Source organism: Orcinus orca, chromosome 10 (genome assembly GCF_937001465.1).
Source record: "Orcinus orca chromosome 10, mOrcOrc1.1, whole genome shotgun sequence".
Classification (NCBI taxonomy): domain Eukaryota; kingdom Metazoa; phylum Chordata; class Mammalia; order Artiodactyla; family Delphinidae; genus Orcinus; species Orcinus orca.
Genome location: NC_064568.1, coordinates 70,841,613 through 70,863,679, shown reverse-complemented (window position 1 = coordinate 70,863,679; position 22,067 = coordinate 70,841,613). Strand labels below are relative to the sequence as shown.

The following is a 22,067-nucleotide window of genomic DNA, read 5'->3' as shown; positions in this document are numbered from 1 at the left end:
GGCATTGCAGGTGACAACTGGCCAGCTCTGTGTTCACAGCTCTGGAGGTGTGTGCCCGGGCACAAACCCTCGGAATGGAGGTGGCCTCCCCACCGCCCTGTTCTTCCCAGTTCACTTTTCCACCCATCCTGTATGCCCAGCCCCAAGCTGTGCATTTTCACATAATCTGCACCCCAACCCAAGGAAGTCTCGGTCCCCCCGCTTCCCAGAGACGGAAGAAGCTCAGATGGTGAGAGGACATGCCCCAGGGGACCTGCTGGTGGGCGATGGAGCCAGGAGTTGAACCCACGTGTGTCTGCTCCAAAGGCCAGGCCTTTCCCCGCTCTGCCCCCGTGCTGCCTGCAGAGGGTCCCCAACTTGACGTGTGTGATTTTGCAGCGGATCAGCAGCTTGTGTCGTCCAGGCTACTGTGTGGGCGGGGGCTCTGGAGAACGGGAAGCCTAAGGTGGCACAGACCAGGGTGGGGCTGCTGAGCTGTTGATGAGTCTCCTTCAGGTCATCAGCCCAGGATGGGGAGACGGCAGGTCAGCAGTTCCTGCCACCTCCTTTGTGGCCTGCTTGAGGGCTGTTTTTAGAAACCTTGAGGGGCTGGTGACTTCCTGTGTTTGCTCCTTCCACCCTACTGTCAGGTTGGGATGAACCTAAGGCATCTCTGGGTGAGGGGGGAGCAAAGCATACGCTCATCCCAAATCATCTCGGGATTAGGTCCACGGGTGTGACACCCTTTTATAACTCTCCATCACCTGTCGCCCGTGTCTGCCTGTCTCCCGTCACTCACCTTCCCTGATCCACTTTGGTTGGCATTTCTGAGCCCTGTCCCAGGAAGGGGGATGGGTGGCTTGCTTGTTTGGTGCAAAGGGCCCTCAACTGAGAGTCAGAGGGCTTCCAGCTGGTTCTTCTCTGTGCTTTGTCATCAGCTTGCTGTGTGAGCTCTTCTGTGTCACTAGCCCTCTCTGATCAGTTTCCTCAGTTACAAAATGGGAATAACAATATCCATTTTGCTTGCCTTGCCCACAGGGTCTTGAGTCTCAGATGAAATTAGGGCCAGAGGAGTGGTAGGTATGAAAGGTGCCTGATGAATGGGGTTTTGGCCAGGAGGAGGGAGATGCCGGCTTTGCCCTCCTCAGCCTCGTTACAGAGGAGTTGAACAGGACCCAGAGAGGTTTGCCGGCTTGCCTGGAAAGGACAAGCCAGGAGCCGAATCCTCTGCATGGATCTCTCACTCCCTAGTGACCCATACCCCTATGGGGAAGGACAGGGGTAATCTGCACACCTGGCATGTTTGAGGTGTCCTGGCTGAGTAATTTCCTGCCCTCGAGTTGTTGACCCACTAGTAGGAAGATGTCTGTTGTCATCAGTCAAAGTAGAAAGATGTCAGATACTCCCAGGATCTGGATTCTGGGGGCGGAGGTGGGGCCAGGTCATGAATCCAGGCCAAGCATCCCAGAGAGGGAAGAGATACTAGCACAAGGCCATGGGCCGGGCCACAACCACCCAGAGCAGGGCAGTGGTTGTGAATTGGGGGTAGGGAAGCTGCAGGTGGATGAAAGGTGCCCCTCTTGTCATTTAAGCCTCACTGCACGTTCCGCCTGCCCCAAGTGCTTCAGAAGATGAGGCAGGGGGTGGAGTTTCAGAACATGGCTCCAGGGGGTTATCTGGTGTGTGTGTTTGGGTGGGAGGGGGCTCTTTCCTATTCCCCAGGGCCGGCTCTCAGGCAGCAGGACTGTGGAGGTCCCCTGGGTCTGCACACACAGGGATTTCCAGTCTCACTCATCAGCTTAGCCCTCCAGGTGCCTGAGAACGCTTGCTGACGTCCCATCCTGAGCTCAGGCCCCACCAGCCCTTGTCTGTTTGTTTTAGCCAAACCCCCGCAGCCCACCCGCGGGGGCAGCCAGTCCCTGCACTGCTCTGCCCTGGCCTCAGCTCTCATGGGAGGGGCGCCCAGCTGCCCCGGGGGAGGGGGGAGTGTTACCGTCCCAGCCTGAGAACAATGGGGGCAGGGTCACCTGCCTTGTTTTCATTGTCCCTCCTGAGTGCAAGCAGGGCTCCCGGGCCTGAGAAAGTCGGAAACCCAGAGGTTTCTGCTGAAAACGCGCTCACCTCTGGCACGGGCTTTCCCCGTGAGCGTGAGAGCTTGCAGCACCTCTGAGCTCTGCAAAGGCTGCTGAGAGATGGCCCAGGAGGGGAAGCCCAAGGGTGGATGGGAGGACAGTCATCCATCCATGGCTGCTGTGCTGACCCCTGGGGCGGGGCTGGACTAGGCCTTCCCCCTAACAAGGAGTGAAGGTAGTTCGGGTCTGGGGCAGTGGTTTTGAAATCGGCTGTACATAATATTAGAGTCACCTGGGGCAGCTTTTAAGCATCCTAGTTCCCAGTCCACACCCCAGGCCATTTCTGTCTGAATCGCTGCGGGTAGGACCCAGGCATGAGTATTTCCCCAGGCTCCCCCTGGGTGATCTCCACGTGCAACCAAGTTAAGCAGCAGTACCGTAGGGACCCCTCGAGCGTGCGTTGAGGGTGTCCTGATGAGGGTGTGTGGGTTTCTGGGGTTGGGGGGATTGTATTTTGTACACCAGGCGCGTCCTCCGGCTGGCTGCTTCCTCCCTGGGCTGAGGGAGGGCAGCCTGGCCAGCACCAGGCAGGTTACTTTAGGGACCAAGGCGAAGTGAGGCGCCTTCCTCATCCTGCAGTGGGATCTGGGAGGGAATGAGGAATAGGGCTCACTTCTGACTCGGGCAGCCCGGCTTGCCGGGGGCTCAGGAAGAGCTGGAGCTGGTGGCCAGTGAGCTGAGTCCTGAGAATGAAAATGTATTTTCTCGAATGTGCTGTGGATTTTCCTGGAGCTTGGGAGGTGCTGAACTGGGCCCTGAAGTCGTGGTTCTAGGCAGAGGAAAATGTGAATTGTCCCCAGACAGGGGGACCCCTGTAGTCATAGGCCAACCTCCTCATTTTACAGAGAAGTCACGTTGGCGGAAGTCAAGGGTTCCTGGAGGGTCTCGGTAAGCAACGTGAGCCGCACCGGGGGTCTTCCTGGCTGTACATTGACTTCCTAGTGTACCAACCGAGGCTCCAACAAGTTGTCTTTCCTTCGTTCAGCTAAAAACATTATAAATATCCGGGTAGGCATTGGAGCAAAACTGAAAATGCAGATAAGCAAACCAGAAGTCTGCCAAGTCCACATTACAAGAGCCCAGGTTTGGTCGTAACTGAGATGAGGTGCGGCCCTGCCCCAAGGTCCCTGCACCTGACCCGCAGACACCTGCTCCCCTCCTGGGAGAGACAGGGCCCGGGTGAGCCAGGCCTGCAGCTGGTGTAGGTGTCAGGGTGGCACCACTGGGCCCTCGCCAGTGCCCTGCTCATAAACTGGGCCCGCCCTCCAAGCCACACCTGGTCACCTGGGCTGCAGGGAGAGGGCGGGAGGAATACCGAGGATGCCTTCTCCCTGCCCGCGCATCCTCCCTCCTGGATGGGGAGCTGGAAGGCTGAGCCCGGCACCCACGCCCATCACCCCCACTTAGGCAGCGGTGAGGGGATGAATCACCTGTGGAGCTTGTTAGCCACTCGGCGCCCAGGTCCACTGCACAGAGTAGCTGCGAGCGAGGCCCAGGCATGGTATTTATTTAAACTCCCAGGTGGTTCCATTGGGCAGCTGGGAATGAGAGCGGCTGCCTCAGGGACCGGGTGGTATCCAAGGTCTCTGAGCCTCAGTTTAGCATCTGGAAACGATTCCGATGCCCCTCCCCCGCCCCCACTTTAGGAAGGTTTGAGAAGCTGAGTCAGCGCGAGAGAGGGAGAGTAAGAAGAGTGAAGATAATTGAGGGCTTTGATAATAGTCTTCAGTCCTCTAATTCGTCTTGGGGATAAGAGGTAACAGGTGCTCCCCTTCTTGCCAAGGTACTTTGGGTCTGCCAACAGTCCCCGAAAGACGGTCAGAGGGAGGGCTGGCCAAATAGCTGGACGAGTGAGCTCTACCCCCAGCCCCCTGTCTGCCCATTCCCCCTCCTTACACTGCGGCAGGGAGCCCCAGTACATGGGATCTGGGGCCCTCCCCTGCCCCCTTTATCTGTTCATCAGTTCGTGGTGTTAAAGGTCAAAAACATTGTTCTGAACGAGCCCAAACTCTAAATATATTTGCCTGAAAAGTGCCTGCGTTAGGTTTACTAATCTCCACTTCGGTCTGTTCTGTTCAGAAGCGCCCCCAGCTCCCTTGGCCCCCTACCCTGAGGAGGTTCTTTGTTAGATAACAGATGGACGTGCAGACAGATGTGGACACACAGGAAGGAAGAGCCCAGCCCAGAGCAGGGGGCGGATGGGCATTCGGCTGCCTTGTGAAGCTGGGGGCAGCTTGGCGGGGGCTTCAGGACTGGGGTTCAGAGAGGCCTGGCCTCGGCCTTACCTGGGGAACGCAGCGTGAGGATCAGCGTGTGGCCTTGCTCCCTCCGCAGCCGGCCTGCCTTGCTTGGCTGTGCGGGAAACCGGCCAGGGTGGCGGGGAGCCTCTGGCGGGCAGAGGTCCGGAGAGATGGGCCTTCTGACGGATGGGGTGGCACATCCTGGGTGTGCCTCTGCCAACTCAGGGGGAGCCTTAACACACACCCCGCCCCCCAGGTCCCCCGACTTGCTGTCCGGGGGCCCAGGGCACCTACCTGCTAGCCTCGGTGTCCCTGTTCTCACCCAGGCTTGTCCTGCAGGTGCAGAGAAGTAAACCCCTCGACCTTTGATTTACCTTTGGGGACAAGCGGTCTTCCCCCCGGGGTGTCGGGTCACCACTGGGTCTGGTTTCCTCATGACACTGACTGCAGGTGCGTTCAGTCAGCGCTTCCAGTGTCCTAGGTGCTTTTCGTGTTTGGGGAAGGTGCTCTTTTTGGCAGATGGAGGAACTAAGGCTGATGGGCCGTCATTTACCCAGAGGCTCGGTGCCAGCATTTGAGAGAGGACCGCCGCCCGCCCAGGTCACGCCCAGGGCAGCCCCACGTTTCCATGATCTTCTCCCAGGACAGGGCCAGGTCTGGTTCGAGAGACAGGCCTGTCGCCCCCCTTTTATTCCTTTCCCTGTTCTCCACACGTCCACAGCCCCCTAGGAGAGTTTCCGGAGGGGGCAGGCCTCCCCTTCCTGCAGGAAGGACAGTCCCTCCAGTCACCCCAGGGACTCTCCCAGCCCCACTGACACCTGCTCTGCCCTCTTGGACGAGGGGGCTTTTGTTTGCCTCCCTCACCTCACCTCTTCCCAGCCCCCGACCCCCAGGACCTTCAGCCCCCCTGCCCTCTATTCTTGCAGCCTGCTGACCTCACCCTTCCCTCCCCCCCGACATGTTGGATGCCCTGCATTCACCCCCTGACCCCGCCAGCCACACTCTTACAGGGGTCTGACTGTGCTTCCTGCCCTCTTGCTGGATAAGCCCTGCCCCTTGTTGCTGATGAATTTGTTAAATCCACCTGCAGGATAATGCTAGGAAGGTGTTGAAGGAAGGACGTGAGAGGGTGAGTCAGTCGAGGTCAGAGAAGATATCCTCATTCATTCAAGTTTGTTTACTCCTTTAACAAATGTTTGTTGAGCACCTACTATGTGCCAGGCAGTGTCCTCGGCTCTGGGGATACCGCAGATAAAAGTCCTGCCCTCATGGAGCTTACCTTCTGGGGGGTGGTCTCTGCATTCCCATGGATGTTTCCCTTGCGTTTGCCTGGTTGTGTTCTAGAGACCCGGCTTCACTTCTGTAGCTGAGAAACCCACCCTGCACCCCCTGTCCCCTCTCCCCAGCTGTGGACAGCACAGGGGTTACGAGCCAGACTGCCTGGGTTCACGCTCCGGCTCCACCACTGCCTAGCAAGTTACTTAGTTAGCCTCTGTGCCTCATTTTCCTCAGCTGTAAATGGAGGTGAGAGTACCTACATGACAGGGCTATAAAGACTCAACAAGCCGAGTAATTTAAAGTGCTGTGATTGTGCCTGTCATAAAATAGTGCTCAGATATCAGCTGCTATTCAAATAGGAGCTCTCATCTATGAAAGGAGGAGGACTCCACCATGCCCTGCCCACCTCCCAAGGTGGCTGGGAGGGCCAGGTGAGAGGGACATTAAAGGTTCTTCCTACTCCGCCAGGCACCGTGCACACATGACATTAGTCTCATTCCCCTTCCAGGCCGGAGGGACCAAGTGAGTGGAGGCGGAATGAATTAGGGATGGATACAGCCAAGGATGGTGAGGGGCGTCCGCTTGTGTACCTTGACGCAGCGCGGATCCAGTGGAGGCTGGCATCCAGGGCATCCTGGAGGCCGATCCTACATGGCAGGAAGGGGCCCCTGCGACCTGAGCGTGAGGTCTGCCGCGGGAGCTGGAGGCAGGCAGGGCGGCGGCCCTGTGGGTGCCCCTAGCTGCTGTCCGCAGGCAGGGCGGCGGCCCTGTGGGTGCCCCTAGCTGCTGTCCGCAGGCAGGCTGCCACCTGGACTTGTTTTCCCCACTGGCCTGATGAAGGCAAAGGCCCGACCTCAGCCCCGCTGCCCGTATCTGCAGGTGGGCACCAGGTACGGGATGTGCCCTCCCTGCAACTCTGCAGAATGAATCTCCAGGATGGGGAGGCCCGGCACTGCCTCTGCACAGGAAACCCCGGACCCCTGGGGGATGAGGCGCCGTGGGGAACCCAGATTGCATGGACAGCGAGATTCTGGGAGGGTGGTGTCTGGGGCAGCACATTGCCTGAGCCACAGGCAGGGGCGGGAATATCTCCTCCCGGAGGGCTCAGGTCTGAGTGGATGGGCTGGTTTTAGGGCACTGTTCTTCCAGGTGGTGCGAAGGGGTGGAGGTATGCACTGGCCTCCTTCCTGTGGCCTGTGTGGGACAAGGGTCGGGTACCAGCGGCCAGGGCCCAGATGAGGCAGGCTCTACTCCTGGCTTCCTTGCTTTTAGCATCCCGACCTTAGGCTACTTTCTTAACTTCTCAGCCTTAAGTCCTCGTTTGCAAAATGGAAAAGATGATGGTGTCTTCCCAGCAGGATTCTTTCCTCCTTAAAGATGAGCTGAAGGCACCTGAAGTGCTCAGCGCATTTGGCGCACAGTCACCTCTCAGTAAATCACAGCTGCTTTATTACGAGGGTGACGGGCGGGGAGGAGAGCTCTATTCCATCCTCAAACCAGAGCCGGGCCTGGGCTGTGTGCGGCATCCCCCTCTCCCATCACTCTCTAGGGATATGTGGAAAATGAAGATATTGTCTTGTGTGAATTTGGAAGCCAAGTTAAAGAATCCTGTGAGTGAACAGGGGCCGTCTCCTGAGAAAGCTGTTTCCCTAACCCCGGGGGACGGGATGCTGTGTCCAGTGGCTCCCCCTCACCCAGGGATGGCCTCAGTCCTGGGTCGAGCCCCTCTCTTCTGGGGGACCTCTCCACCGGCCAGTGGGACCCTGACCGTAACCAGTGAGCTGTTCCGACTGAAGCCACAGCAACACGGGGTGGGAGCAGGGAGCAGGCAGCCCAAGTTCACATCCGGACCTCTGCTCCCCAAGCCTAGCTTTCCTCCTCTGTCAAGTGATGCCTGGCAGAATCGCAGGAAGAGCCCGTCAGGGAACATATAGAAAAGCCCCAACAAGAGGCGTCTGACGCACAGCAGCACTGAAATCCTGCCTGTCTCCCCAGCATTGGGATGGAGCCAGGCTGATTCCCAGGCCAGCTGCTTGGGACCCGTGGGCAGAGAGAAGGCAACAACAGGGGTGCTGGGGGCGTCCAGGGACAGGGAGAGCAGTGAAGGGAGAGAGGTGGGGAGCCGGGCTGACTTGCAAGAGACAGTCTAGAACCTGGCCCAGTTCTGCCAGTTAACCTCTCAGCCACAGTCGCCTGACCTGACCAGTGGACATAACTTCCTCCACTGGCCTGTCGTCAGGGTGAGTGGTGCTTCTGGCCCTGGGGGGCTTAGGGCCCTTCAGAATGTCCCCTTTGTCTGCCCCCCCCCCGGGTGACCATGGAGAGATAATGGAGGTCAGGGGGACAGCACATGGGGCTGTGGCTCCCTGATACCCAGGGCAGAGGCTGGGTCTGAGGGCTGTGCCCCAAAGGACACACCACTGGTGGGGTGAAGAGCAGGAAGCCAGCTTTTCTACTGCAAAGCTCCCAACCATAATGCCCTCTTCAGTTACCCTGCTTTGCCAGCTCTTACGTTTGTTGTCTCCTTCGCCCTTACTAAGCGACCCCCAAGTCGCAGATCACCTTTGGCAATCCATCCAGTGTTATCTCAGTGGGGGCAGCGTGGACGGGGCGTGTGGGGCTGTCCTGTGGGTGGCAGGGCACCTCACCTCTCTGGTCCCTGCTCGCCTCATGTCAGGAGCACCCCCAGCATCCACTAGAGTAGATGTGTGGGAGGACAGGGATTTCGTCCCTTCACTGCTCTCCCCCTGGTGCCCAGACCAGTGCCCGGCACGTACAAGTCACATACTCAGGCAGCATTTCCAAATACTTCCAGAGGGTGCTACCACCCCAGTTGAGAACCCCTGTTCCAGTCACACCTTCACCATCGCTGATGTGTGCTGGTCTCCCTGGGTCTAAACACTTTCCATGATCGGAAATGGATGACTGCCAAGGGCAATCCATTCTGAGGTAGCTCATTATCCAAAACAGCCACCCCCGTTCCCTCTGGCACCTTGGTCCACTGGTTAACATATCATGAAGTCCGACACCCAAGAATGGAACAGAGTGCCCCCCCCATGTGGCCTCATCTGCAGAGGACAATGGGCTCATTGCCTCCCAGCCCTGAAGAGATAAGGTATTGACACTGCCTGAGATTGTATTTGCTTTTCTTTTGGCAGCCATACCAGTGTTTGTTGGTTTGTGGTCAGCTGAAACCCAAGGACTTTCCCTTTCAACCCTGTATGGGTCAGTGCCTTCTAACCCAAAGTGTAAGACATGAAAAATTTAAAAGACAGCCATATCTTGTTAGTTTGGGCCCATTTTTCCAGTCCAGATGATTTTGAGTCCCAAACTGCCATTGCAGTGTGTTAGCTATCTTCCCATCCCAGCCTTGTCCCAGTTTTGCATCCTATGCAGATTAAACTGGTCAGCCATCTTTGTCCTTACTGTGTTGTAGATTAAAAGACTGAAGAGGCCTGGCCTTTGGCTTAATGGAGACCTCAGGCCAGGCAGATAATGATCAGTACTTCTTGGGGTTGTTTATCTGCCTTTACGTGGACCCGGATTAACCCCGGTTCCTCCCTACATTTCTCTGTCTTGTCCACGTGCATATCTTTAAGCCCATCTGTTCAGTTGCCTTGTTGCTATCCAGACTGACTGCATTCCACTGAACTTCAAGGCTTTGCAGCCTCTCTGGAGTGGGAGATGCACTTAGCTGAGCATGACTTGCTCTGGTGAACCTGTGCTAGTAGCTTCCAGTGCCCACCACTTCCTCTGTGAATATGCCAAACGCTCTGCTGTCTCCAAAGAAGAGTCAGCAAGAGTTCAGGTTTGAGTTTCTAGAATCCACCCTTTTCGTTCGTATGAGAAGGCGGGGGTAGGGTGGCGGGGGGCAACTTGCCTTCTGACATCTTTCCTGTTCCTCCGGGATTCCATGGGGATGACCAGGGGTGGTGCCCCAGGCCCATGATTTCCTGGTCAGTTGTCATCCATCTTGGGCTGTGCTTCCTGACAATGCTGCACTCACCCCCCCCATGCACCCCCCCCCCCCGAAGATGGATATCTGAGATAACAAAGGCTGCGGCCAAAGGGAGCTGAGTAGTTCTGCTTTCCCTGCCATCTGTTTAACATTAACATCCAGGGCCCTGGGACTTTTCATTCTCCTGTTTCGAACGTGGATTTCATGGTTTGGAAAACCTTTTGGGTGGACCTCCAACAGGATAGACCTGTTGGCCTCTTCGTATCTGAACGTCCTGGTGCTTTTGCGTGGAAGTGGCCTGGCCGGCTTGGTGGCCGCTCTCTGAGGGCAGGTGAAGGCAGCCGTCCCCACTTCCCACTTTGCAGAGAGATGCTCAGGAAATAGCAGGGGGAGGCAGGGCGGTGAGCCCTGTGGTTTGACGGCCTGTCAGATGAGCACGTCATCATGGAAAATTCCTTACAAAGTCTGCAGATCCGTTTACACAGGCCTGCCGCTGCAAACTGCACATTCCTTCAGGACAACCCACCCTTCCCTCTTTTCTCACCAAACGTCAGTCGTGCTGCAGGGAGAACTCCGGTTTTTCCGTCTCCCTCCTGCTTCCATCCTTCACTCCTCTGTCTTTTCTCGGTCCTAGGCTTGATTTTTAGAGGCAATTTGGCGAGTTTCTGGTTTCTTAGCTAGTCCATCCTGGGGCTCTCCTAGGGGGCAGGGGCAGGACCCCAAATTGAGAGTGGATCCTGGCCCCTCCTCGGGAGCCGCCTTCTGAGGTCCGGGTCCTGCCAGTGGTGGGTGTGGGTGAAGGGAGGTAGCGCAGGAGGATGGGGTACAGGCAGGGCCTGGGCGGTGAGCAGGTTTGGCAGCTGCCTGTGTTCCTGGAACAGATAAGGAAGGCCTCTCTGGGGGCCTCCCAGTGCACTTCCCCAGGTGACCTCTCACCTGCTGCCACCCATAGTTGCCGGGAGCTCCGTGGGGACTCATAGCATGAATTTGTCACCCTGAAAAGTACATACCACCTTCTGATGACGTGTCCTGGCCCAAACCTTGAAGTTGCTCAGGGCAGAGAGAAAGGGATCCAGAGAAGGGAGGGAAGGGGGAGCTTGTAGGGGGGAGAGGACAGAGTCCCAGGCATGGGAGAAAGGAGGCCAGCTGATATGTCCGCCCTCAGAGGACAGACCCAAGAGCTTACCGAGCTGACCTTAGCAGGTGTCCTGACAGTGGGGGTGAAAGGCATGTCGGGTGTGGGGGGCGGTCCCTCCCAGGCCAACCCTGCAGTAGAATGCTTTTCCGGAGGTCCTCTTGTTTGTCTGCATCACATCTGCCTTCTTTCAGAGGCAGAAGAGTCTGCTGCAGTTCTCAAACTGTGGTCCCGGGACCACAACATCAGCATCACCTGGAACCTTGTTAGAAATGCACATTCTCTGACTCCCTCCCAGCCCTACTGAATCAACCTCTGGAGGTGGGGCCCAGCAGGCTGTACTTAAGAAGTCCTCCAGGTGATTCTAGTAAGTTTGAGAAGCACTGGCTCAGTGAGAGAAGGCACTTTGGAGCCGGATTGCCAGGGTTCATATTCTTACCAGCTGTGTGACCTTGGGCAAATCACTTAACTTCTCTGATCCTCTATAAAATGTTTCACCACCCCTAAATTGGAGACAGTAACTGTCACTTTGTTATTGTGATGATTAAATAAGAATGCTTATAAGGAAGTTTATAAAGTGCTGACCTCTTCTCTGACCTTCATTGTGTCTCTCTTTTTAGATAGTATCTGATGCTGCAGGACAGGGTGTGGCCATCACAGGGAACCAGACCTTCAACAACTGGAACTGGCCCAACGCAATGATTTTTGCAGCCACGGTCATTACCACCATCGGTAAGTCTTCTGGGACCTTCAGGATACCTACTTCCCCGTCCGAGCTCTCCAGGATCTTGTAAGAGTCCAGCTCTGGTCACATGGCCTTGTCAAGGTTAAGATCAGGCCAGCTGCACTTTGTCCTTCTGACACGTCCCTGGAGATTTATTAAGTCCTTGGTGACTGGCCATGCTTACGAGACTGTTTTCTAGAAGTCCTGACCTGGGCTTTGGAGTAGAAACAACACAGCTTGACAGCCAGAGTTCGAGCAGGTTGCTCACTGCACAAATGCACCCCGTGCTTATTCACCAGTCTGGGTGTTTGTTCTGGTCATCTATGACTGCATCACCAACCACCTCAGAAGTTAGTGGCTTAAAACACAATTTATTATTATTGTCGGCCATTCTGTGAGTTGATGGGGTTTGGCTGGTTGGTTCTTGCTTGAGGTCTCTGATGCCGTGGTAGTTGGAGTGGCTGGGGCCGTGGTCATCCACAAAAGCCCAGTTGGCTGGAAGTCCAAGATGGCTTCTTCTATCGCATGTTTGGTAGTTGATGCTAGCTGTTGCTGGGGAGCTTAGCTGGGGATGATTGGGCATCTCACAGTATGGCAGCTGGGTTTCAAGAGGGAGACTCCCCAAAGTGAGCATTTCAGGAGATCAAGGGGAGAAGCAACAAGGCTTCTGATAAGGACTTAACTGACTCAGGGTCCCTTCTGCCACATGCCATGAACAGGTCACTAAAGCCCAGATTCAGAGGGAGGGGAATTAGAGGCCAGCTGGATGTGAGCATAAGAAGGGACGGAATTAAGAATCGCCGTCTTTGGAGACCGTCTACCACAGTGCTTCTGGGGTGTCTACGCAGAGAAACTACTAACTTGTGCCTTGTAGCTTGTGCAAGGGTGCCACACGGACTCGTGGAGGACTTGCTAATGGTGGAGGCTTAGTCCGCCTTCAGAGAGCTCCCAGTCTGATGGAGGAGACATAGCCCATACCGTCATAATTGCTATAAATGATCCTGATCCTAGCATGGTCAAGGGAAATTCCATTTCTGAAGCATTGATATTAATCAGTGTCAAGTGACCTTAGGGGATGGGCTTTCCTCGGGCTGGCTGTGTGGCGGGGGCAGCGGAGGCAGGTGCCACTCCGAGTCTGGGTCCATCACCCCCGCCGTGGCTCTGTCGGCCTCACCCTCTTCTTTTTCCTCAGGCTATGGCAACGTGGCCCCCAAGACCCCCGCCGGGCGCCTCTTCTGTGTCTTCTATGGTCTCTTTGGGGTGCCGCTCTGTCTGACATGGATCAGTGCCCTGGGCAAGTTCTTCGGGGGACGTGCCAAGAGGCTGGGCCAGTTCCTCACCAAGAGAGGCGTGAGCCTGGTATGTCCCCACCCCTAGGTCCTGGGCAGAGATGGGGGGGACCCTGGCAGGTGATGGGGGGGGTGGGAAGGATCTAAGAATTGGACAGAAGTGTCAGGACAGGTGGCAAGGGAGCAGTTTCAGAGCCCGCTGCCCTCCTGGGGGAGGCTGGGAGCATCACCACCAGCCCCCGCCCCTGGGCAGTGAGCCTCCCAGGCCTGGTGCCCAACTGGCCTCACCTCTGGCTGCCTCCTCGGCCCTCTGGGTGCTCTGCTGGGCTCCCCCCGGTCTCCACCGCCGTCTGACTTGGTCTCCCTACCCGTCCCCCTCAGCGCAAGGCACAGATCACGTGCACGGCCATCTTCATCCTGTGGGGCGTGCTGGTCCACCTGGTGATCCCACCCTTCGTGTTCATGGTGACAGAGGAGTGGGACTACATCGAGGGCCTCTACTACTCCTTCATCACCATCTCCACCATCGGTTTCGGCGACTTCGTGGCCGGTGAGTCCTGCCCCTTGCCTCTGCCTCCCCACCCTGTCTTTCTCTGCTTCTCCTCCAATTTCAATTCAGTTGACCTTTACTGGGGGCCCTGGTAGGCGTCCAGTGTCCTGGGCCTCCACCCAGTGGGATCCTGCCAGTTGCAAGAGGAAACCAAGGCACAGAGTAATTGCAGACGTTTTCTATTTCTCTTTCTTGGAACGTGGCTTTTCCCTCCTTCTTCTCTGTTCGTGTTTGGCGTCTGGTCTCTTCCTCTCTTCTCCCCCGTCTCCTGAGCTTAGGTGCTTAGGTGCACTGGGGGCTGGAGGTAGAGCCTTCTGCCTGCAGGGTCCACGTCACAGCTGCCTCCTCCCATCCTTCCCAGGTGCTGAGGGGGCTGTGCTGGATGCTTGGCTCAGAGACCAGAAACTTTGCTCTTGCCACTGGCAGCTTAAAGACCAGAGAGGCCTTCCCCCAAGCTGCCCTGCTCCCTCGGCCCGGACCCTCCCTCCCTCCCACTCCTCCCCTACTTAATCCACACGGGCGGGCGATAAGATTCTTTGGCCCCTTTGTCTGTCGGCTCCAGCCACTCATGTCCTTGTGCCTGTGGCCTGCACAGCATCTTGGTTCTTAATCTTCCTGACACCCCGTTTGGCTGCACTGGCCCAGTGGCTGCTCCCTCAGTGCCTGCTGCCCTGCCCAGCTGACCTTCACCTCTGCCCCAGGACCTCCGATCTCTCCCCTCCCCCTTCCTAGGGCCAGGGACAGGTCACTACCCTCCTGCCCCATTGTAAGGGGAGACTCGGAATGCTGGGAGGGGGCGGCTGAGTGGGTGGGAGAAGCAGGAAAGAGAGGCCTGAACACTCCACTGACCCTGGCAGATCTGAGCCTGCTGTCTTGAGAGATAAATTTAGACGGAGGCATGACCCTGCCATTGTCTAGCTGTTGGGGCCCAGAGCAGGCTAAGGAGGACCCTTCGTATCAGGGAAGCACAGAAGGGTGTTTAATCATACTTTCTCAGCTCCAGCAAGACACCAAACCACTGCCTCAGTTTCCCCATCTGTAAAATTGGTTAAAAAAAAAAGTAACGGTGCATAGCTCACAGGGTTTTGGACAATCAAATGAGTTGCTATTCATGAGTGCAGTGGGTAGGGCCCGGCTATATTAGTGTGCCCCGGTTGTCATCATAACCTGCTTATGACCGGAGTCCTGAGCAAGATGGACAGCACCTCCTGGCTGCAAGGGAGACAGCCCTGCCTTCAGACTCCCTCCAGTCTGATGAGGGGGTTATAGCCCTTGCTCTAAGGGAGCCCCACTCTGGAAGTGGCCTCCTTCCTCCAGTTCCTTTTCCAAGTTTCTCCCCAGTCTCAGGGCAGGAAGGGGGACACAGGATACGTAATAATATGGATCAACATGCCTGGAGGTGTAAAGTGAAATCTCCGTGATCCTGGAGGGTAGGGGAGTGACCAGAGCTGTGCAGGGTGACCTGGGAGGGCTCCCTGGAGCAGGTGTCTGGAGCCTGGCCATGGAAGTGGGGGTGTGGAGAGGGCAGAGCCCTCCAGGCCATAGGAGGAACCAGTAGGACGAGGGTAGATACAGGAAGTCAGGAGGCAGGCCAGACGTCACCAGAAGGAGAATCAAGGCCGTCCGGGATATTTCCTGCTAGGACCCGTGCTCTTGGACATCCCAGGCCCAACTGTCAGCCTCACTTATATTAAATTAGTGAGTCCATCCCCAGCAGGAGGATGCCAGCTGCCCTGTCACTTAATTTCTATCCAGGTTTTAACTGAACTGTAACACGTACACCCAAAAAGTACACAAAGCAGCCAAGTGTCAGTGTCGGTGAATCTGAAAGGCCGACGTTCATGGCTTAGCTCCTGACCCGAGTGCTGGCTCCATCCCCAGCCTCCCCAGAGCCCCTCCCCCTTGAAGCTCCCCCACCCCAGGGAGACGCTCTCCTGACCTTCGGTAGTTGAGGAAGCTCAGGCAGGGCTCTGGGACAGGCACACGAGTGACCAAGCCAGGGTTCTCGGGACGATGGGGTGTCCGGCTTCTAGCACAGGCCTCCTTTCTTTCCTGGTGCGTCCGCGTCGGTGTTCTGTGTTCTTGCGGTGTCCACTTTCAGGTGACACGGCTTTTGGCCTTTGTGTGTTTCCGGGTCCCCGCTGGCCCTTTCCTGACCCTCTGGCCTTCCTGACCCGTCCTCAGGTGTGAACCCCAGCGCCAACTACCACGCCCTGTACCGCTACTTCGTGGAGCTCTGGATCTACCTGGGGCTGGCCTGGCTCTCCCTCTTTGTCAACTGGAAGGTGAGCATGTTTGTGGAGGTGCACAAGGCCATTAAGAAGCGGCGGCGGCGCCGGAAGGAGTCCTTCGAGAGCTCCCCACACTCCAGGAAGGCCCTGCAGGTGGCAGGGGGTGCGGCGTCCAAGGACGTCAACATCTTCAGTTTTCTGTCGAAAAAGGAGGAGACTTACAATGATCTCATCAAGCAGATCGGGAAGAAGGCAATGAAGACGGGCGGGGGTGGGGAGCGGGTCCCAGGGCCGGGCCTGGGGCCCCAGGGGGGTGGGCTGACAGCCCTGCCCACCTCCCTGACCCCCTTGGTGGTCTACTCCAAGAACCGTGTGCCCAGCCTGGAAGAGGTGTCCCAGACGCTGAGGAGCAAAGGCCACGTGTCTCGGCCACCAGGCGAGGAGGCCGGGGCGGGGCCCCCTGAGGAGGGCTCCCCGACCTCTGAGGTGCTCATTAACCAGCTGGACCGCATTAGCGAGGAGGGCGAGCCGTGGGACGCCCAGGACTACCACCCGCTCATCTTCCAGAACGTCAGCATCACCTTTGTGAACGAGGAGGCCGGCCTCTCGGACGAGGACACCTCCAAGTCCTCACTGGAGGACAACCTGGCTGGGGAGGAGAGGCCCCAGGAGGGGGCCACGGCCGAGGTGCCCCTGAACCTGGGCGAGTTCCCCTCGTCGGATGAGTCCACCTTCACCAGCACTGAGTCAGAGCTCTCCGTGCCTTACGAACAGCTTATGAACGAGTACAACAAGGCAAACTGCCCCAAAGGCACGTGAGGTGGGGCCGGCTCCCCACCCCACCTTCCATGGCTTCTCTTCTCCTCAACCTGGGGTGTCCTGCTATGGCTGGGACCCTGGCCCCTGGTGGGGTGTGGCCCTGGAACTGGGAGTAGGGGGCCAGGGGCCTTCCTCACCTTCATCCCCTGCAGCTAGATGCTACTGGTCAGACACGGTGCACCCAGGACAGGGCCTCTGTTCCTCAGCGGAACGGGCGCCCTGGCAGCGGGAGGCGTCTGTCCTGAGCATGGTTGGGGGATCTGGGGGTTCACGGACACGTGGGCTGGCAGGACTGATCCCGGGGAGGCCTGCACCTGCGTGGGTCTTTGCCCAGTCATTCGGTTAAGACTGTCTCACGGTTCTCTTAGGTTGGGGGCCTTGGCCGTTTGAGTTCACCAGTATTAACAGGTTGCTGTGCGCCCAGCACTGAGCCAGGCATTTCAGAGAGAGGGTGAGGGTGGTGTAAGACCCTGGTGGGGTTGGGGGCTGGGCACTTCAGCACCTCAGCAGTAGTGGGGCCCCGCCTGGGGCACGTGTTTAACCGTCCCCCAGTCCCACCTCATCCGCCTGGCTGTCGCCCATACTGCAGACCTCAGTAGGGAGGAGGCCATCTGGGGAAGGGGAGCTAACAGGCAGGTGCTGAAACACTCCCGTTACGGGGGACTCAGAGTAAGTCCCAAGTGTGGCCCAGCATCTCAGCCCTTGTGTTGACTTACTGGGATGGAGCGCAGCCCAGAGTCCGGTTCCCTGTCCCAGACACCCTTTGGCCAAGCAATGGCAGGCATGGGCTTCTGCCTCCCAGGAAGTGGTGGCAGAAAGAGAGGCTGGGGCTCCTGGAGCTGGCAGCGGGGGAGCTGCAGGAGTGGGCTCAGCTCCGGCTGAACCTGCCTCCACCCTTCCGTCCCGTGACCTCACCGCTCCCCAGATCACCCTTGGCTCACAAGTGGGGAATGTCCAAATATGTGAATCAGCCTCCTCCCTCCAGCTGCTGTTTGGTGTGTGTGTGTCTCTGTCCGTCTGTCTGTGTAAGAAAGAAAGGATTTGCCATGGGAGGAGCAAAAGATAATGTGAAACTGCAGACGGACTGTTTCTGGTGAGGGGCTGGCAGAGTTCTTGGGTTCTTCGTGAGGTGCACCCTCGGGCCAGCCCACTCTGCCCTGCATGTTGTGTTTTGTTAGTTTTTAAATGAATTGCTGTTTTTTTTTTTTATCTCGTTGGCTTCAGAGCCAGAGGGGAGAAAAGGTGCAAGAGTGGGGTCCCAAGGATCGGGATGTCCAATGTTCACCCTCCTATCCCCCAACCCGGTTGGGCCTTTCTCGGTGACCTCAGCTAAGGTCATGGTGTCAGAGTTGGGGAGGGGCGTTGGTCGCAGGCGACCGGATGCTGGGCAGGAGGTGCCACCCAGACACCCTCTCTGCCTCTCAACCCCCTCCCCAATGCTGCAGGACGAAAGAGGGCCAGAACCCCACCCATCCCCACTTAGCCTGTAACCCAGGGGTATGATGGCCCAGCATCAGGGTGGGAAGGAGCGGCCTTCTGTTTTTCTGTGAAATGTTTTAACGAGCTCGTCTTAGTTTTCCTGACCCCACTTGGCTGGGGTGTTGCTGGCTGTCCTGGAATCACACACACTGTATGTACATACTGGCAATGATGTCAAATGTAATTTATTTTAACATTTTTACAATAAAACATGAGATGGACAAGCCAGTCTGATGCGTGCTATTGCGGGGTGGGGGGAGAGGGGCTGGGGGCGAGATGGGGGGGCAGTCTGGGAGGACTGAGGACAGCCTGAGAGTCAAGGGGAGAACTGGGGTGGTCTGGAAGGGACAAGAAAATGAAAGAGGTGGGGAGGTGGAGAAGGGGCAGGCTATGTAAGATGTGGTCAGGGCGGGCTTCTTGGAGGAGGTGACAGTTAACAGGTTGGAATGAGGACGGGGAGAGGAGTGGGGGGACCGTGGCTAGCAGCTCATGTCGCCAGTCTGCCAGACCCCGTTCTACACACTTTATGCTCAATAGTATGTGAATGGACTCATTTGATCTTGCAATAGCCCTGTGAGGTGGGTATTACATCCCCATTTTATAGGCGAGGAAACGGGCACAGAAAGGTGACTTAGGCAAGATCTCCATAGATGGTGAGCCTGGGTTCAAACCCATGCAGCCCCCATGACCAGCTAACAATCACCTGCTCTGTTGTGGCACGTCTGGCGTCCCCTGAAAGGGCCTCTGTGTTCAGGAAGGTGGGCCAGGGAAGGACCCCGGAGATCAGGCCTTCTGCGCTCAAGGGGTGGGCACTGTGGGCTGGAAAGGACGTGAAAGAAGAGTGGACAGGCTCAGCTGGGCCCATATGCATCCATTTAACAGGAAGATTTGTCAGACTTTGTGGTCTCAACGGTTTAGAAATTGGCCTCTTCCACAGCAGTGTCAGGGTCCCCTTCCCACACCACACAGGACATTGGTTAAACTTTTCAGTCTGCTGGGAAAAGTTTACAGTTCTGTGATTTCAGGAATGAAGCACATTTTTCATGAGGGTGTGGCTGCGTTTATAAAGGATCATATGTGTTTAAAATATCAACGGGTTCTGTAATGACTTGATACCATCCATCCCTTTGCCAAAACATCTTTCCACTTTCCTCTCTCTCTCTCTCTCTCTCTCTCACACCCACACCCACACACACACACACACACACACAGGTTCAAACTTATCTGGTTTTGCTTTAGCCCCTTCCAGCCACAAGGTAACAATTCTATTTACTACCGTGGCACTTGGCCTTCTCACAAAGCCCTCTGACAGGCGGCTCGGAGCGCCCCCCGGGGCACAGGGCTTTTGGCCCCCTCTGCTGTGAAGGAGATGAAAGCTCAGAGAGTACAACTTGACCAGGCACAGCTTCGCAGAGTTGCTCATAGATGATAGAAGCAGGGAAGGCTGGGGTTAAGGTGTGGTTTTGGTCCACTGCGGCTAAGGTAAGTGGTGAGCTTTCTGAGTGGAAGGCCTGGAAACAAGGTGGGACAGCAGCTGGAGCAGAGGGTGGAGCCCAGGAGGGATTCCTGAGGGATCAAGAGCAGAGGAGGGGTACCGTGTGTGGAGGGACGTGAACCCTCCTGTCACTGTCACTGTGCCCATGAGCTGTTGGGGGATGGCAGGTGGAGGAAGTGATTTAGAAGTCGAGGGAGAGGACCCTGGCAGGGAAATCCCACTGTTGACACCAGATTCATAACCTGGTCAGAACTACGGGGGTGTATTGTTGAACCCCCAGAGTTTCATGAGTTCTGAGGCAGACATGCTTACTCCCAGCAGCCCTCCAGGCCTGGGCCCTCCCCTGCCCCCTCCTGGAAGCCTTCCCGCCCTGGTGGTGAGTTGGCACCCTGCTCTCCACCATTGCCACCTGTACTCTCCATTCATTCCTTCAACTAATGTTCACCCAGCACCTACCATGGACCAGGCTCTGTCCCAGCCACCTGGAAAACTACAGCGTGTAACATGAACAGAGATCCTATTCATGGAGCCTACCGTTTGGTTCCCTTTGCTCTCATTTCCAGCTGTTTTTCATGGTCTGTGCTTGGTATTTCTGTCCTGCCCCTACCCCCAAGGCTCTTTTAATGTCTCTTCTATCTCATGTCTTTTAATCCTCACAACAGTTAGTGTTATCATTAACCCCATTTTACAAATGAGGAGACTGAGGCAAATACAGGATTTTTCACAAATTCAAACAACTATTAAATGGCAGCAGAACAGCTTCCCTGACTTGCATTTCCGTTCCTCCTTCTACCCTCCGGAAAGCTCCTGATGTGTTGGGAGAGACACCCTCAGAAAACCCACAGTCAAATGGAGGAGACAGTTCCTACGCCCAAAGAGCCTGCAATCTGAGAGGGACAGGAGCACAGAAATAGGAAATAAGCACAAACTCTGGGTCCCAGCTGGGCCTCTGGCTCCTGTGTGATCCTGCAGGAGTCACTTAGGAAAAGAAACCGGGGTGTTTCACCCCCTTGCTGGAAAGGTTATCCTCAGCCACCATTGCGGGGAAGCTTTCTGGAGCCTGGGGCAAAGGCAGGGGGAGAAAGGAGGCAGGTGGGCTGTGCTGCTCTGGGTGGGTCTCCAGGAATGGCTGCCTCTCTGGGGGCCCCTGAGGCTTGGGCTCAGCCTTGCCAGTCAGCTGTCCACCCCTGAAATAACAGGTCCCCAGTTTCCAAGTTCATACACAGCTGGTCCAGGAACCAGATGCCAGTTTGGGAATTGCCAGGATGTGTTTGTGTAACACAGTGAGAGCGCCTCCCCAGAATCTCTGCCCCTTCTCTCCATCCTGGCCACCATCCAGGCCACTACAGCCCCTCACCTGGACCCCTGCAGCAGCACAGGGCCTGATGCCTGGTTGAGCCCTTGTTGAATGAATGAATGAGCCCCTGAGCAGGTCTCCACCAGGCCATTACTGCAACCAGCAGGCTGGAGTCCATACTCAAATCTGACCCCCTTTATCTCCTGCTTTAAACTCCTCTGGGGCTCCCGCTGCTCTCCTGGCGCTGTCTCCCTCTTCAACCTCATCTGCCCCCTACCCCTACTCCCCAACCTCTCTGGGCTCCAGACACAGTGAAGTTTCCCAAATGAGCCAGGCAGCCCATGCTGTTTCCTACATCTGGGATGCCCTTCCCCTCTCCTAGCTGAGTTCTAAGACCTGTTGGGGTTAAAGGTGGACATCAGCTTCTCCGGGAAGAGTTCCACAGTTCCTGGCCCCCCCTCCCGGATTCTGAGTCAGATGTCCCTCACCAGGCCCAGAGCCCGTCCCTCAGCAAGCCGGCTGCTTCGCTGCTGTTCAAGCTGTCTCTGGGTCTGGAGCCTCTGAGAGAGCAGGGAGTGGCTTGTTCACCTTGGATCCAGACCACAAGCTGGCCAGCGTGGAAAAGGGCTCAGCTTTTCAATGTTTACTGAATGGAGGGCAAGTGAACCAGAATCCTGGACCCTCCCATTGTAATTCAGTCCCTCTCCTCCCGGGAAGAGGCCGCATCAGGAGGTGAAGTTTATTCCAGGAGGGCAAGTCCCTGCAGAACTGTGTGGACGATCTTGGGGGATCTTGTCACAGGCCGCGCTGGCGGTGAGTCACCTGATTGTGCCGAGTCACCTGAATCTGGCAGGCAGGGCAGGGACACAGCACTCCTAACTTCTGCACACTCCAGGAAGCCCCTGTGTCTGCACCCCCTTTCCCGTTTCCCCCCCCCTCTCTGTCCTCACCTCTCATCGCCTCCAAGGCGGCAGTGCTCCTTCTGGTCACCACTACCTGATGACAGGGGCCTGGGTGTCCCACCCCTGCAGCCCCCAAGTCCCCGTGCTTCCCTCGGGAATACCTCTGCTCACAGTGACCACTCACCTCAGTTTCGGGGCCGCCCAGTTTACAAAGCCCTTTCACCTCCATTCCTGTGGGATTACTCATCGGCCCGGGAGCCGGGTGCAATCTTTTATAGCCTGATTTAAGGGTTTTTTTCCAAATGAGGAAACTGAGTGTTTTGGTTTGGTTGCCCAGGAGAGCAAGGCCTAAGACCAGAACTGGGAGATGGCTGGAGGAAGTAGCAGAGAGGTAGAGGGAGATAAAGATGGGGAAAGAGCACAAGGCAATTAAGGGGGCATCGTTGAGCTGGTTCCACTGTGGGCAGTTGGGGCTCAATCCTGCTGGGACCCCTCTGAAGAGCCGGTCGAATACACCTCACAATTGTCCCTTTGAAGGACAGGAGGCCTGCGTTTATCC

The 22,067-nt window shown here is 56.7% G+C and overlaps 1 protein-coding gene across 2 annotated transcripts in view; it reads left to right on the top strand.

The window, feature by feature from the left end:
• Window positions 1-18,038, top strand: part of KCNK5 (potassium two pore domain channel subfamily K member 5) — a 36,491-nt gene extending 18,453 nt beyond the window's left edge. The window contains exons 1-5 of one of the 2 annotated variants that reach the window (XM_033424091.2): window positions 2,554-8,744; window positions 11,343-11,454; window positions 12,639-12,805; window positions 13,117-13,285; window positions 15,470-18,038. In XM_033424091.2, coding sequence (XP_033279982.1) covers window positions 11,421-11,454; window positions 12,639-12,805; window positions 13,117-13,285; window positions 15,470-16,335 — 1,236 coding nt within the window. In that variant the 5' untranslated portion in view covers window positions 2,554-8,744; window positions 11,343-11,420 and the 3' untranslated portion in view covers window positions 16,336-18,038. Of the gene's footprint in view, window positions 1-2,553; window positions 8,745-11,342; window positions 11,455-12,638; window positions 12,806-13,116; window positions 13,286-15,469 lie in introns of those variants that run through there. The other variant, XM_004267643.4, reaches the window with a different exon arrangement.
• Window positions 18,039-22,067: the final 4,029 nt, after the last annotated feature.